This window comes from Eptatretus burgeri, chromosome 9, assembly GCF_056783735.1.
Source record: "Eptatretus burgeri isolate ZD-2024b chromosome 9, Ebu_testis_v1, whole genome shotgun sequence".
Taxonomy (NCBI): domain Eukaryota; kingdom Metazoa; phylum Chordata; class Myxini; order Myxiniformes; family Myxinidae; genus Eptatretus; species Eptatretus burgeri.
Genome location: NC_140969.1, coordinates 91,308,609 through 91,325,857, shown reverse-complemented (window position 1 = coordinate 91,325,857; position 17,249 = coordinate 91,308,609). Strand labels below are relative to the sequence as shown.

General features: G+C 43.8%; 1 protein-coding gene across 2 annotated transcripts in view; it reads left to right on the top strand.

The window, feature by feature from the left end:
• The window catches only part of DNAAF2 (dynein axonemal assembly factor 2), an 18,015-nt gene extending 4,856 nt beyond the window's left edge, over positions 1–13,159 (top strand). The window contains exons 2-3 of one of the 2 annotated variants that reach the window (XM_085896077.1): positions 26–272; positions 9,659–13,159. In XM_085896077.1, coding sequence (XP_085752203.1) covers positions 9,872–12,208 — 2,337 coding nt within the window. In that variant the 5' untranslated portion in view covers positions 26–272; positions 9,659–9,871 and the 3' untranslated portion in view covers positions 12,209–13,159. The remainder of the gene's footprint in view (positions 1–25; positions 273–9,658) is intronic. The other variant, XM_085896075.1, reaches the window with a different exon arrangement.
• Positions 13,160–17,249: the final 4,090 nt, after the last annotated feature.

Genomic DNA, 17,249 nt, shown 5'->3' with positions numbered 1-17,249 from the left:
AATATTTGCATTGCCCATGGTCCAGGACCTGTGTGACTCAAGGGAAGGAAACACAGCAGATGAAAAATTTGGGGATGAGTGCAGCAGCAGGTGTTCACACAGCCTGGTGTCTTCAGGACCCTAAGTGGTCCTTTGTTTTTCCTGGCTGCTGGAGGCAACTCACCCTAACACGGCAGGCTGTCCCACAGTCCATTGGAACTGGCCTTTATCAATAATTGTGCCCGGGCTGTCCAAACACAGTCCCCGGTAATGCGGCTGCCTCACCAATCACAGTGAGTGGTGTATCATGAGCCAATATATAACAAAACCCAATCACCTCTCACCCGTAATTGGAGGGAATAACCAATCAGCTCTCACCTAATCAATTACCACAGGTATCTAAGATTTCAATAAGTTAACTCCCATGCTCTCCTCACCAAAGAAAGCAACCAATAAAAGCTACATAAGGTAAATGCTTTGGTGTTTCAAACCCCACCCGGGTTCCTCCACAGCTGCAGACATTCACAAATAGCACATACATATGAGAATGATAATGTTGTACGCCCCCTCAGCCGCTAGCCAGTCCTCAAAACTGGTGTGTCTCTTTCCACTAACCGCAGCCCATAGACATTCAAGTGTTTCAGTTTACATATCCAGTTGCACCTCTGTATCAGACACCCTGGTTATAACAAACATTCGGAACATGTTTTTGTCAATGCATAATTTCCCTGCTGTATTTATGATCCACATTGCTGTGAATTAACTCCAATATGAAGGGACATCCACTTGTCCCTGTAAGTTTAAACACAGATGGAAGGCCGTACGTTTGAAAATCCTCAAAATAGAGATGGGATTTCCAAAATCGGTTATCCGAAACATTAAAAGAAACAATAATTTTATGATTCCCTGAATTTTTGCGTCGCCATAGTGGGGGAAATACACCACTCAGGTATGCCACAGAGGAAAGGGGGATGAGACATTAAACAGGGTGAGGCTTTCTTGGACCCACCCCCTTGTAGCAGTCTGTGGAAGAGGCTCAGAGACTTCGTCTTCTCTTTTAACGACCATTATTAACCCACCTTTTCTCGTGGGGTCGGCCGGAGGAAAATTGGCCCGAGTCTTCATGAACCGGCTGGCCAGGTCTGATGTTCGACTGGTTGTGGCAGGAATTTGGAATTTGGCCATGGTGCCGGTGATAGTTCACGTACTCCTTGCAAAGGACACCAATGGGATCTTTAACGTCCGCTAACGCATGTTGGCAGACGGGATGCCAGTTTAACGTCCATCCTCGGGATGGCACACACCTTGATGAACCATCCTGCCTGTGAAACACCAGGCTGACAGTTTGTAGCTGGGTCATGAATCAAACCCAGGCTCGACAGTTTAGAGGTGAGTGTGCGTACTTCTTGGCCATCCTGCCAGCCCTAAGAGGCTCAGAGACCAACTTTCGTTTTTCTGGAAATGGGAATTATGCTTTGCAGCAGCGTTTTGTCCAACCAGTGAGGCATGCCTTCATCATCTTTTAAAAGCTTGCAAAATGACTGTTATGCTGAACCGTGCTGAGTTTATTGTCAGGTCCGGAATTGAACCCAGATCAGACATCGAATCGTTATCTGTCTTGCAGTTTAAAACTTGAATCGTTACTAATCTAAATTCCATGGACATCAAAATGGAAAGGTGCTAACTTAACTCGATAACTCGAATTGGCTCTGTTGTTAATGATGTGCAATTACTATTTGTTTTCTACTTCAGTTTATAAGTTCTAGATCCACCAACTAAGGTTTGCCTTTGACAAAGGATCATAAACTCCGCATCTTACCATTGCCGAACAACCCTCTGCTCTGCATAAAAAAGGTGCAAAAACAGATCCTTGCGACTACAGACCAATCAGCCTTCTCCCAATCATCAACAAGGTTATGGAATCCATCATAGCTTCAGACATTAAATCCTTCCTCTTCTCCAATGGCTTGATTTTTGATCATCAATTTGGATTCAGACCAGGTCACTCTACCCTGGATATGCTGCTTCTGCTCTCTCAACAATGGATGGAGATCCTCAATGCCAGACATGAAATCAGAGCCGTATCCCTCGACATATTGCGTGCTTTCGATCCGGTCTGGCACCTGCCCAACTCACCAAACTCTCTTCCTATGGTATCCAAGGACATTTCCACTCATGGCTCGCAGACTTCCTCACCTGTCACAGCTAATGTGTGGCCCTAAATGGAGTTCTCTCATCCCCTCTTCCTGTCCAGGCTGGAGTTCCTCAAGGCAGTGTTCTGGGCCCTGTTCTTTTTCTGGTTTTCATCAATGATTTCTCCGACTCTGTAAAATCCTCTTTTTCTCTTTGCTGATGACTCCACCCTCTGCCGTACCATCTGTCATCCCTCAGATCGGCAAGCAGCAGCCTCTTCACTCTGCAGATCTGGATAAAGTCACCAACTGGTCCAACATGTGGAACATGTCTTCCATCCCTGACAAATCTCACACTCTCACGATGTCTCTCTGAAAGGACCATTGAGAAACAACCCCCCCCTCTGCCCCCCACATCTACTTTCTCAACAATCCTCTTGAAGTCCTTTCATTCAAGCTTTTGGATCTCACTATCTGCCATGATCTTTCCTGGGAAAGGCACATTTCCAAGCTAGCCTCCAAAGCCAGTCCCCGACTGGGCATCCTCCATCATGTAAAGTCTTTCCTTTGCACACCTGAGCTCCTGACCACATGCAAAGCTTTCGTCCTCAGCCTGATTGAGTACTGCTCTCCCCTCTGGGCTGGTGCTCCCATCTCTCACTTTTGTCGGCTTCACACTGTGGAAACCAAGGCATTTGGGATCATTGGTATCTCCCACGATGAAGATGAGTCTTTGGGTCTCTCACTCTCTCACCACAGGCAGGTTGGTGGTCTTTCTGTCTTCTACCGTCTCCTCTCCAGCCTCATCCCCCTGCTCTGTCTGAGATATGTCCCGCCATATTTCCGCAGGGCACTTAAGGTCCGCCAGCAACTCCTTCTGGTAAAACTACCATAATCAAGAATCACTGCTCAACTTCACTCTTTCATTCCTCTTTTTCCCCACCTTTTGAACAAACTCCCACACTCTCTTCAATCTCATTCTCTTCCCTCCAGGTCTTCAAAACAGCTGTTCGCCACCATCTCTTATCTTCCCCCATCCAAAGCCACGATCTTTTCTACCCCCGCTAATCCACCCCAAACCCACCTCCTTCATATTCCCTGCTTTCCTTCCTGAAAGTCCCTGTCGTGTAAGGACCTGAAAGTCCCTGTCATGTAAGGACCTGAAAGTCCCTGTCGTGTAAGGACCTGATAGTCCCTGTCATGTCCATCTTGTTTTTCCTGTGTACCCCGCCCCACCCCTCTTCCTTTCACAGATCTCCCGATGTCCTTGTTCCCCACTGTTTTTTCCTTCCCTCTCCCACCCCTCTTGTTTCCTGCTCCCCTTGTTGTATGTTCTGTGTGTTTGCTCTCATACCAGCCTCAACATTGTATACAAAAAAATAAAAATGTAAAAACCCATTAAAATGTAAACAATGGTGTTTTTAAAATAATTTTTGAAGTATTTATATTGAAGATTACTCTGGCTGTTGTGTTTTCACTGTTGGGTTGTGTTTTGTGTGTGGACGGACGTTGTGTTTTCTCACCGCTGTTTGTTTGTCTGTGAGCAGGATATCTCAAAAAGCTATGGAAGGATACGGACGAAACTTTGTGGTCAGGCTGGGTGTGTGACAAGGACGAAATGATTAGATTTTGGTGAAGATCCGGATCCGGATACGAGAATTAAAAAAAAGATTCTAAAGTGATTCTTCACCATTGAGAAATGGGGCCAACAACGATATAGCACGATATCTCAAAAAGTTGTGGATGGATTATGACAAAACTTAGTGGATGAGTTGGGTCGTTGACAAGACCAAGCCAATGAGATTTTGTTTCAGGTCCAGATACAGATTTGGCAGTATGGTGGAGGTATGTGCTCTACTGAGTGTCGTTCTTGTTATTGTTGCTTTTATATCCAAGTGGCCTTTTTGGTTTTCTTCCTGAAATTGATTGAACTCCCTCTGGTGGGACCTAATCGGTTAAGGCTCGCACTTTCCCAAACGGATCTGCCTGATCTGCTCGTTCTCACACCACATTCACATGTCAAACACACACACACACACACACACACACACACACACACACACACACACACACACACACACACACACACACACACACACACACACACACACACACACACACACACACACACAGTTATGGCGTACTCCGATCTGTAATGCGTGAACAATTCACCCAAGCTAACGAACGAATATAACCTGATATGCACTTGCCTTTGAGCAGTCTTGTTTTGGTATGATTCTCGACCTGACTATTACCCATGTGATTGGTCGTTTTGTGATAGTGTTATTTGGTTAATGTGTGTGCCTTCCTTTGGATTGGATGTTCAGCCAACTTGGTGAACGATCTACTAGCATTGACTGCTGACCATTATAGATCCCGTTTCACAGACATGGTGATTCATCAACGTGCGTGCCGTCCCTCGGGTGGCCGTTAAACGGGTGTCCTGTCTCCCAGCATTTAGTTGGTGGACGTTAAAGACCCCATAGTGTCCTTCGCGAAGAGTAGGCGAGCTGTCGCCGGCACCGTGAACAAATTCCAAATTCCTTCCCTAACCAGCAGAGGGCATTGCATCAGCGGGACAGCCGCACCCTGAGCCAATGATGCTACTCCTCAGCCTTGTTCTGCATTCGAACGGAGAAGAAGAAGATTAAAGATCCAACATTATCCATCACAAGAGTAGGCCATTGTGGTCTGGGTTTCCACAAACTATTTGTCAGAGATGTGTCATTACGGAATGTTGATTCTTGAACCTGGAAGTCTGCCCATCCATGCGTTCAACAGGTAGTGCACTTGCTTTTGAGCTATCTAGTCTCAGTTCCATTCCCAATCCGACTATGAACTATCGATTTGGTGCTGCGTTGGCAAGGTGTTGCATCAAAAGTCTTCCTCACTCGGACGTTATGCTAGGTGTCACACCTGCTTGCATGAGCTGGTGGAAGTGAAGATCTCATTGTGTCTTTCACAAAGATTAATTGAATTATCATTAGCACCTGTCTGACGAGCCACCAAGTTACAAAATCTTGCTACCTTCAGTCGTCAGACCTGGCCATTCCAGTTGTAAAAGACCTGGACCAAAAACATTCCCTGATTGTTGCCACAAGAAAGTGGGAATAATTGAGGAAATTATTATAATACATAGTAATCGTTTGTCTCTAAATCATTGACCCAAACCAGTGGTGGTATGTTTTACTCATCCAGACAGAAACCTTTCTTACGGCGGTCAATTATCAAGTTCGTTGTAATTCCGCACCACTCACATTTTAAAGAGCTCATTGTGTGAGCAGTTTTTTTCAGCCATTACTTGACAATAATAATAATAATTAATAATACCATTCTTTTCATGCTATCAAGGCACATAGGGCTGCCGAGGCAGTTTCATTGGAAAAGAGTGCAGTCCTGGACGGGTCACCACTCCGACGCAGGTTACCCCTGAATTTTTATTACCCCAGTCCACTGGTACTTATTTTGATGACCTCAGAAGGTCAAAATGACAGGCTGAGTCGACCCCACCTGGTGTTAATTCAACGGGTAACAGGGGCTTGAACTCACGACCCTAAGGTCCCAAGCCAACACCAGGCTCCTTTCTTACCAAAGCATTGGTTTATTTTTATTTCTACTTATGATTTATTTAAAAAGGCTCGGCACCGAAGATGGACGATTGGGCTGCAATTTGTCCTCAGCAAAAACTGGTCCAGTACTGGAATCAAATTATGTTGCTGAAGACAACATGTTGCCTTTCAAATCTGCAAGCACATGAATGCTGACGGAGGAGCCACAGTGACATATGGTGCAGTTTTTGGAGAGATTTTTCACCTTGCCACCACATTGTTCATGAGATCTCTCACATAGCAGATCTGATTATTTGACTACTTTAAGTAAAAAAGAAGCATAAATTACTGTCTATGAACTGAAGATTGATTGCAGTCATTTAAATTTAGTCAATAATTAAAGTTTACCTGGCATCATCGATGTCTGTCAAAGCAAATCAGAATGGGAGGGGGTGGGGCAGGGGTTATTTGACATTTATTAAAAAAAACTACTGCATTTGCAAAAAGTGATAGAAGCATATTGATTGCATAGGTTGTTTCAAAATATTGATGTAAGTTGTTACTTTTCTTTTTGTGACAAAATACATTATTTTTCAGTTGAATTGGAGTGTTCAATGTGCTCGGCAGGTTGGGTAATTACATGGTGATGAGTGTGCAAAGAGACGTTTCCAAGGTGTTTGGGATTTAGGGTTTTCACTCCAGCCTGAATTATTGAGCCGACTGCACCTTCATGCAAACAGCCGTTTCACATCTCAGTGCCCTATTCATGTTAACTCAACATTGTTTTGTTTCACTTCATTCCATGTGTGTGAAATAGAACCATAATTGATCAAAATTGGACAATAAATTCGAAAAGCTGCGCACAAATAATGATTACGATGATGATGTTTTGGACGGTCAGAATTATTCCCATCTCGTGGGAATATTTTTTGCCCATATTCTTTCACAAACTGGCTGGCCAGGCCTGATGCTCGACTAAGAAGTTAGGGCAGGAATTTGGAATTTGTTCAGGGAGCCGACGACAATTCAGACATGAAACACACCGGGGGATCTTTAATATCCACCGACTAATTCTGGTAGACAGGACGTCCATTCTAACATCCATCCGAGGGATGGTGCACGCTGATGCCTTCCTTGCCATGCCGGTGAAACAGCAAGATGAAAAGCTGCCCAAATACAGTACTGTGCAAAAGTTTGGGTTATTTTCACTTTTGTGGTGATATTCTCCATTAATATAAACATTGATGGAAAGTTTGAAGTGTGCAATATAGGTAGAGTAGATAATAATTAAAATGTCTGTGAAAGTCAGAATTTTTTTAAGTTTTTGCTATACTGTACAGATTATATCATCATATCTTTGTAAAGCCGCTGTCACACCTTGACGTTTTAGCCAGCGTATGCCGACGTATGAAAAATTTGGCGAATACGCTGGTACACGTCGAATACGTTATGGGTAAGTTTTGTATACGTTAAGAGCACGCTGAAGCACGCTGGCATACGTCGTAGTACGCCGAGCTCGTCGACAAATTTTGTGCATGCACAAATTACATGGTGATGTAATTGGACGAATATAACTGCACCTGGGTGCATGCACAAAATTTGTCGACGAGCTCGGCGTACTACAACGTATGCCAGCGTGCTTCAGCGTGCTCTTAACGTATACAAAACTTACCCATAACGTATTCGACGTGTACCAGCGTATTCGCCAAATTTTTCATACGTCGGCATACGCTGGCTAAAACGTCAAGGTGTGACAGCGACTTAATATCCACTTACCACAAAGAAAATATGCAGGAAGCAGTTTGTGGATTTTTGTACAGTAAATAAAAATATATTATTGAAGTGATCAACACCAGTTACATGAATGCGAATTATAAGAAACCACAATAAAAGTTACAAATTAGTTTTCATCAGCTTGTTCACTTGTTTGAAAGTCGATAAGTGGGTTCAGAATGGCGCCAAGGAAGCAACTTTCAACAGAACAGCGTGTGAAGATCCAAACTATGAGAGAAAGGTGCATTACGAAGGAAAAAGCAGAAAAGATGAAGATCTCCCATTATGGTGTAAGGTACTCTTTTCAAATGCCTGAAATAAAGAAAAGGCCAGGAAGACCTAGGAAAACCTCCCCAAGGCAAGAAAAGCACTTGAAGTTGTTCAGCTTGCATGATAGAAGAAAATCAAGTCAGCAGCTGATGAAATGAAATGAGAGCAGGCCTGAACATTAAAATCTTATCTCACACTGTGTGCAGAGAGCTGATTGCAGCAGGTCTCCATGGCACAGTTCAGCATAGAAACGACTGCTGCGACCATGAAATATGGTGACAATAATAAAGTCTGCAAGACAACACCAATACCTGGTGCCTGAACAATGGAATTGGGTACTCTGGTCTGATGAATCGAAGGTTGAAATTTTTGGATATCAGAGACACTAGTTCGTACGCCGAACACCTGGAGAACAATATGACATGCAATGTTTGTAGTCTACTGTTGAGCAAGGGGGAGGGTATGTGACTGTTTTGGGTTGTATCTCAGCTGTTGGTGTCAGAAAACATAAGATCAATGGGGCACGAACAGCAAAGAAGAACAAGCAGATAGTGCAGCACAATGCAGTTCCTAGCGGAAACCGTTTCATCGGAAAAGGGTTCATTTTCCACAAGCTAATGATCCAAAACACAATTCCAATGTAGTAAAACAGTCTTTGGAGAACAAGGTTATAGCTGGTGTACTCCAAGTGTTAGAATGGCTACCCCAGAGTCCAGACATGAATTCCATCAAGGTCATGTGGGATTACCTGGGAACAGAGAATAACAAGAGGAACCCAACTAACCTGAAAGAACTGTGGAATGTACTCCAGGATATTTGGCACAATGTTCCAGAAAAGTGCTTAAGTGATATACAGGAAACCTGGGTAAAAGAGTGATGACACTCAAGAAGGCAAAGGGCAGACACACAAAGTATTGACTGATATTATAAAATTACACTGTTCTTGTTATTTACTTTTGCCGTTCATTTCATGTGCGTTTATAAAGCCTATTACTTTACAATATTAAACACATATTACTGTTATCACTGATAACTTGATGAATTTACCTGAAAGTATGAATCCATCCATCCATGGGGCCCATACTCTGTGCAGAGCGTTGGTGCTGCCTAAGTAGTCTCCTTGGCTATTGGGCACAATCCTGGACGGGTCGCCACTCTGACACAGGATACCAGCATGCTGGCACTCATTTTGCCGACCTCGGAAGGATGACAGGCAGGTCAACCCCACTTGGTATTAATTCAACAGCTGAGCGGGATTTGAATTCAGGATCCTAGGATCCCAAGCCCACCAGCTGAACCATTAAGCCAACACTAGGCATAAAGTATGAATATCATTGTAATAATCCAAACTTTTGCACAAGACTGTATAATCAATCACTTTGAAGTACTAAAACCATTTAACATCAGTTAAAATGTTTTTGATGTTTGCAAGATAAGTTAATCCGGGGGAGTAGTGGGTAAAATAACCCCCAAGGCCACAATAATACACATATTTCACCTTGTTTACACTGCATTTGTCTCACTGGAAACACCTGCTCCCTCTTGGAGTGGGTTGGGAAAGGGACAGTGGTGGAAAAACCAATTTTAGTCCCTGTGGCCTCGTAATACCCCCTCCCTCCTCCAGGGATCAGTAAACAATGTGTATTATACCATGTACGCAGGTGAAAATCTCAAGTTATCAACCCACCCTCGTAGGGGGTGTGAGAATTATTTTGTGCCTATTATGTGACTATGGCTACACCACCAGCCCATATGCCAAATTTGGTGGAGATCAGCTAAGCCATTTTTGAGTCTAAGCAGACAGATAAACAGACATTCTGCATTTTAATATGATTGCTTCATCAATAAGGGTTCCTGACAATGTTCTATATTTGTTCATGCACAGTTTCTCCTTAATGATGCAGTATAATAATAGGAACATTGATAAAACTGACAATAATATTGTTATTCTTCAAGGTGACCAGTGAGCAGTCACGCCAGCTATATGAAGCGGAAGTTACAGCGTTGGAAAAGGAGAGAGGTTCGGATGTAACCTTCTTGCATTTAACTCCAGGCTTTGTCCTGAAGACATCTGATGGAGAACAAAAATGCTTCATCAATGTGTGCTCAGATGATGCCGTGAATCGTCCGACGTACAAGCGAGAACAAGGTCCTGATGGAAGTTGGGGCATGCTTTATCAATTTCCGAATGCCTTGGTGCCTCCGAAAAAGGACAAGGATAATGCCGGGCGTCGTTGCGTCGTCTATGATGTGGTATTTCACTCGGAAACACTGGCTCTTGCTAAAGACCCACGATTGCAGAAACTCCTGGTGAAAACAGCACTTGACATGGTTGAAAAAACATTTTCTGCGGCACTCGATCGCCACAATCTGCGCAGACTGGAGATGCCTTACAAGGGTGTCCCTGGATCAACCTTACTTCGGAGGCCCTTGTGCACAAACGCAATATTACCTTTTAACGACCCTCCACTGTCCTTGCCTTCTCAGGCATCACCGCCTGAAAGACAAATGAGTGTGCAGAATAGAAAAACAGAAGAGGAAGCCATTTTGAACCTCAAGGAGCAAAGTGGAAGGGAGGAATTGAAAAATTACACAAAAATAGCAACAAAACTCAATAAGGAAGTGAAAGAACAAGAATATATGCAGAAACCAGAGACAGTGTCAAGTGGAGTCATTGAGGATCGAGCAAGAAGATCCATGCAGCCATGTTACTCCATAAAGTACAGGGGTTTTGTTGACATGCAAGATTACCACTATGGGCGAGATTCTGGACCAGGCGTGCGTCCACAAGAACTGGAAGTTAACATCGACCTTCCTCTGCTTCGTTCTTCATCTCATGTCGACCTGGAAGTATTTAGGCACACATTGACGCTGAAGGTCTTGCATCCTAAGTATTTCCTAGATATACAGCTGCCATACCCCATACTGGATACAAAAGGACATGCTGTGTTTAACAGCACCACTCGACGTTTGACTGTCACTCTGCCAGTGCTACTGCAAGAAAAATTGCCAATAGTATCCGGCAATGTGGAAAACGATGTAATGCCAAATGAGCAAAGGGTTTTAGATAATTGCACGCGCCCAGAAGAAGAGCCCCAACAGACTGCACCTCAGATATTATTTACTTCTCAAGATTTTATTGCTCGTCCAGGTGAGGGTGTGCAAGTAGAATGTAAGAGTGAATGCCGTTTTACTGGGAAGGGCAATAAACAGCAGAAAGATGATATTGTTTGGCATTCTGAGTCTGTAAATGTACAGGGGCAGGATAAGAGTGTGACAGAAAAGGATGATCATGGTAGGGCTGGGGAAATGAGTAAGTCGTGCAACAAAGACTCAGAGATGAAGTCAGGTTGTGTACGGTCAAAATCGGATCGAGAACTCAGAGTTAATGAAGAACACCCAAAGGCCGAATACAATCAGTGTCAGATTAATCAAATCATGGGAGAGGATAATTGTAAGGATGATGAATTGATGACAAACAATACATGTGATACAGGTGCTGTGGATGGCATACGAGAAACATTTCGACGATCCATTGATAAGTCGAGTGAGGGTTTGTGTCGTGCAAGGTTTGTCTCAAAGCAAGATAGTCATGAAGGGCAAAAACAAAGAGCATTTGATAAGGATTTCGGTGATGAGCAGAAGAGAGAAGAAATAGTTGATGGGGAGGATAAAAAGAAGGATGAAGTCCAGACAGAGGAAGAGAGAAAGATGGGAAATCCAGAAAGCGAAATGAAGAATGTTCATTGCGTAAGTGGGGATATGAAAGGTGGCATTGACAATAGGATGTCGTTTGAACAAGTGAAGGACATGAGTAAGAAGGTGAGAAGCATTGAGGAAAGGGATGAAAAATACTTGGTGACACACAATGCAATAGAAAATAAGAACAGAGCAGAGAAGAACAAAGTGAAAGAGATAGTGAATAAAAGAGGGAGAGACCGAAGCAAACAGAGAAATCTACAGGTGGAGAAATTAGACCCAATTGCAGAACTTCCTCAAGATCCCACATGTTTCTCTTCAATACATCGCGGTGGAACGGGCAAGGCAACGTACCCTGAGCAAGTGAATGGAGATTGGTGTTGTTCAACGGATGTTGCAATTCCAACACCATTGGCTGCAGCTCAATCAGCCGAAGGCATGCACGCAACTGTGGGGATTTTGACAAGCAGTGAGTCAGAGAGCGATGAAAGTGTCAGGTTGCAGCACCAGTCGATGATGAGCAAAGAAGCAAGGCCAGGAATTAATGCATTGCTGGGCAATGAGGAACCCAAGGGGGTGAATGTAGGGGAGATGGACGAGCGCATCCACGAGTCCGTTATCGAGCCACAACAAGCCAGGGATGAGGCTGTGTGCGGTGGCGGATTTGATGAAAGAGACCGATCGCAGGATGTCGGTCCTCCAGCACTGAGGGAGGTTAGTGCAGACGGTTCAGAGCATGCTCTGGTCAAGCATACCACCCGCTGTCCAATCTCCTTCCAAAACAATCTTTTGTTTCAGTTGGATTAAATATTCCTGGTTCTGGTAATATGAAATGTGCTATTGTTTGTGTTCATGTCGTTATGAAAGATATTTGAGTTTTTTTCACATTTACCAAAAAAATCCCTGTCCGTTGCACCTCTTGCTAGACAATGCCTGCACCCGTGACCAACTACTTGTGCACAATTTCGAATTTCTTGAGTTAAAAAGTAATGGCTGGACAATGTTGATTGAAACCTTTCTAAGATGCTATTGACCCCCCTAAATCAGTCACACAGTTAAGAATTTGCTAGCATTTGTTAAGCATGATCGATGATGTAATCACGTTTGTTTTCTCATCATCGGGAATTTTTGAACAGTTTGCTTGAATATTAATTACATTGATTGTGAAATTGTTAATTGGCTGCCTGTTTGTGCCTTGTCAGCTCGATGTGACGGAGCAGTTTCTGCCTGCATAGCAATCTAATGCGCTGGCTTTCCTTGGTTAACATACCCTTCAGTAGTTCAGCCTTTCCAGATTTAACATCAATCTGATCTTTCCTTTTACAAACAGTTAATTGACCTGGCTAAAGTCAGCCAACTTCCCCTAGAGACGTTGTCACTTTTAGGATTGACTGGCAGATGTAGCGGTGAAGGATGGATGATGGGACTGTATGGGATTTGATAGGGTTAGAGGCCCAGAGAACAGCAACAATCTCATGATGGTTGGGCTTGAAATGCCACCCATTGGAATTCCATGACATCATCCAGCATGGTGAACACTTTGAGAAAAGTTTACTTTTGGACTGGGCCGAACGGAATAAAAAGAGGAGTTTCAAGTAAATTTAGATGTCGTGTGTGGAATTGTAAGATCGCTAATAATGCCGACAAATATTGGTGGTGATGTGTGAAGTGTTGAGGAAGATGGAGATAGGAAACATGAAATAAATGGACACTGTCCTTTTATTTATCTATGAAATACATACCTGCACTTGCTTCTTATAGGCTGTAAATGTGAATAATTGCAACACACACACACACACACACACACACACACACACACACACACACACACACACACACACACACACACACACACACACACACACACACACACACACACACACACACACACACACGACTAATGTACGCACAGTTTGTACGCTTCTCAATGTACGTACTAATGTACGCACGACTAATGTACGCTTATGAAGATCATTGCAGGTAAGAATAAGCACTCTTTCCATTCCTGTGATGATGTTCCTCCAGCACGCGGCCGGGTGAGCCGTTTGCGTGTTCGCTTTCCAACAGCCGAAGTTGCACAACCTTCTCCGGAGTTTCCTCTTGAAGTGTTGCTGCATGCCATTTGGGGATCCGATCACCATTTCATCCCTGTATGGTAGTACCATCGACCTACGTTCTGTTTAATGATGTAGAGGCCATCTCAGCACCGTGTGCACACCGCAACATCACGGAACATCACGACATTTCATTTCTATCCCCACTTCCCATTCCTCCTCCCACCCTACGCGATGCATACATGGCTTGTTCTGCCATTTCGACTCTTCTCCTGGAGTGACAGCTAGCACGCTGCCTAATGAGCGGCCTCGAATCACTCTCTGAGTGCAGGCATTGTCTCTCTGTTCAAGCGTTGGGATTTGAACCTAAAGTTGAATGGAAATGCTAATACATGTCTGTTTAACCAAGTAGTAGTAATAATATCTGATTACTGTTGAGTGTTTTGATGTGTTTTATTCTATAGTCCAATATATATGGAAGTGTAAAGATTTTGGACTCCATAACGGGTGACACAAGACCACTGGAGATTAACTCCCACAATACTGAGTGGAGGTGCCCCACACACATGACTGGTTCGCAGTGCTGTGTGGTGAGGGTTTTTATGAATTTAGCTGCGTGGCGGTTTTTTCACGCATTTACGGTTCTAAAGGCCCTGTCACACCTTGACGATTTAGCCAGCGTATGCCGACTTATGAAAAATTTGTCTAAAACGCTGGCACACGTCGAATATGTTATGGGTAAAGGCCCGGTCAAACCTTGACGTTTTAGCCAGCGATGGCAACGTATTACAATGTATGTAAAATGCTGGCTTACGTTGAACTTTTGATGTTTTTTTTTAAAGATTCGGACGTATTCATAGCGACTTGGTCTTGTGTATAACGCATTGGTCCATTGGTCCATTGGGACCATACTCTGTACAGAGCGTTGGTGCTGCCGAAGCAGTCTCCTTGGCTATTGGGCACAATCCTGGACAGGTCGCCACTCTGACGCAGGATACTTGAATGACTCGGTTATCCCAGCAAGCTGGTACTCATTTTGCCGACCTCGGAAGGATGGCAGGCTGAGTCAACCCCCTGGTGAATTAATTCAGCGGGCAACGAGGCTTGAACTCAGGACCCTCGGATCCCAAGCCGCCACCCTAACCACTGAGCCAACACCAGGCAGAAACGCTTTGGTAACGGACACAGAACGTTTCATTGTGTTATAGATAACTTATACCAACGAATGCTGAACCTGTTGTCGGCCTACACAACCGATGCCCAACGATAGTCTAACTTCGGCATAGCGCGTTACACGCATCGCCGACGATGTCGTGACGTAGCCTATTAAAAGGCTGACGCACAACGATTCGAATCATAACTGCCGTAGAAATGGAAGTGTCAACATCGCGGTCACACCTTGGCGATCTTGCCAGCGTATGCCGACCTAAGAAAAATGTGTCTAAAACGTTGGGGAACGTCAAATACGGTATGAGTAAGTATGGTATACGTGAGTAGAACGCTAAAGTACGCTATCATACGTCGTAGTAAGTAGAGTACGTCAAGAAATTTTAAACATGTTCAAAATTTTACGACGTACTCGGCGTATGACACACGTTCCGCATACGATGGGGATAAGTTTTACACACGATATGTGGACGCTTACACACGTCCACAAAGGCTACTTATAAGCTACTCATAAGTCGAAACATGTCGCGGTAATGTCTCTTTTACGCGAAACTTATTTCTAACTTATGTTTGACGTGCTTTGAACCAATTCTTTACGTAGTCCCAACACACATCGACGTATGTAGACGTATTCCAATGACGTCTTCCGGTCGACAAAAAAAAAAAAAATTAACGTGTTTCCAGCTTACAACTGCCATATAAAGACGTGTTCCCAGCGGTTTTGGGAATTGGTATATAAAAATGCTGCTCATAAAAGGGGAACCCAACAGTGTTTTCGAGTCCTTTTTGAGTCGATGTCCATGTCAGCAGTAACAGTATCAGTAACAGTATCAGTATCAGTATCAGTATTAGTATTAGTATTAGTAGTAGTTTGCTCATGTTGGCAGTCGTAGGTGAGTGTGAGGGGGAGGGTGTGGGTTATGATGGATCGTCCTTAAGTCCGCGTGTCCACGTGTAGGAGACATCTTTTCACCATTGTTCGAAGTTCTTCGCGGCTAATTTTTTATGGGGCTTTTTCAACAATGAGCTATAGCTTGTTTTTTACGATTTAGGTCTATTCATAGCGGGATGGACAAATGCACAATGAACTAATAATGTGCATAGAGCGCTTTGATTACTTATAGATACGATATACCAATGAATAATTATCGTGTAGCCGGCGTTCACAAACTATGCCCAACGATAGCCTAACTTATCCATATCATGCGGCAGTTTATCTTTGCCGGTGACATAGGGTTTGCTATTCATAGGCTGCCACTCAACGATTTAAATGGCTGCATCTCCACTATTGAAAGTAGACGCTTGCGCTCAACAATTGGATTTTTTTTACACTCAACGACTTTTAAACGGTACCACTCAGCTATTTTCATTGTTTACAATGAACGATTTAAATTGCTGTCACTCGCCTTTGTTTTTTGACGCTGGGGTTTGGAAATTTGAAGCGTTTCTTCTGAACGTGTTAAAACGCTCAAACTCGACTATTTTAAATAGACGCTGCCGATGGACAATTGGAATCATAGCCAAGCTAGACATCGAAGTGTGAACATCCTCGTCATGCTGAAGAAAAGTTTGAAGAATGCTGCAAATAAGTGTCCTGGCCGTGGCCGTGGACGCTGACGCAAGGACGATCCATTATACCGACGTCTTTCAGCCTATGAGTAACTTAAAAGTAACGTCTGTCGATGTGTGGCAACGATCGCGTAACGTGCCAACAACACGTTAATCATAGGTTAGAAATAAGTTTCGGGTACGCTAAACATTACCTCGGCGTGTCTCAACTTATGATTAACTTACAAGTAGCATGTGTTGACGTCTGTCAACGATCGCAGACCGTGCATACAACTTGTGGCCAGCGTAGCGGAATGTGTGAGTCATACGCCGGCATACGTCGTGAAATTTCAAGCATGAAAAAAATTGAGGACAACCAAAAAGTACAACGTTTAAAGCCAACGTACAACGACGTATGGCAGTGTTTTTCAGCGTGCTCTCAATGTTATCAAAACTTACCCATAACGTATTCAACGTGTGCCAGCGTTTTAGAAAAAAAAAATTCAAAAATCGGCATACGTTGGCTAAAACGTCAAGGTGTGACCGGGCCTTAAGTTTTGATAGCATTAAGAGTACGCTGAAAAATACTGCCATTCGTTGTAGTACGCTGGCTTTCATCGTTTTACTTTACGGTTGTCCTCAAATTTTAGCATGCTTGAAATTTTATGACGTATGCCAGCGTATGACTCACACGTTCCGCTACGCTGGCCATAAGTTGTAGGCACGTTATGCGATCATTGACACACGTCGACACACGTTACTTGTAAGTTCCTCATAAGTCGAAACACGTCGAGGTAATGATTACCGTACCCGAAACTTATTTATAACCTATGAGCAACGTGTTGTCGGCACGTTACACGATCGTTGACACACGTCGCGGCACGTTATGCGATCGTTGACACACGTCGAGGAACATTACTTGTAAGTTACTCATCAGTCGAAACACGTCGAGGTAATGATTAGCGTACCCGAAACTTATTTATAACCTATGAGTAACGTGTTGAAGGCACGTTACACGATCGTTGACACACGTCGTGGCACGTTATGCGATCGTTGACACACGTCGAGGCACGTTACTT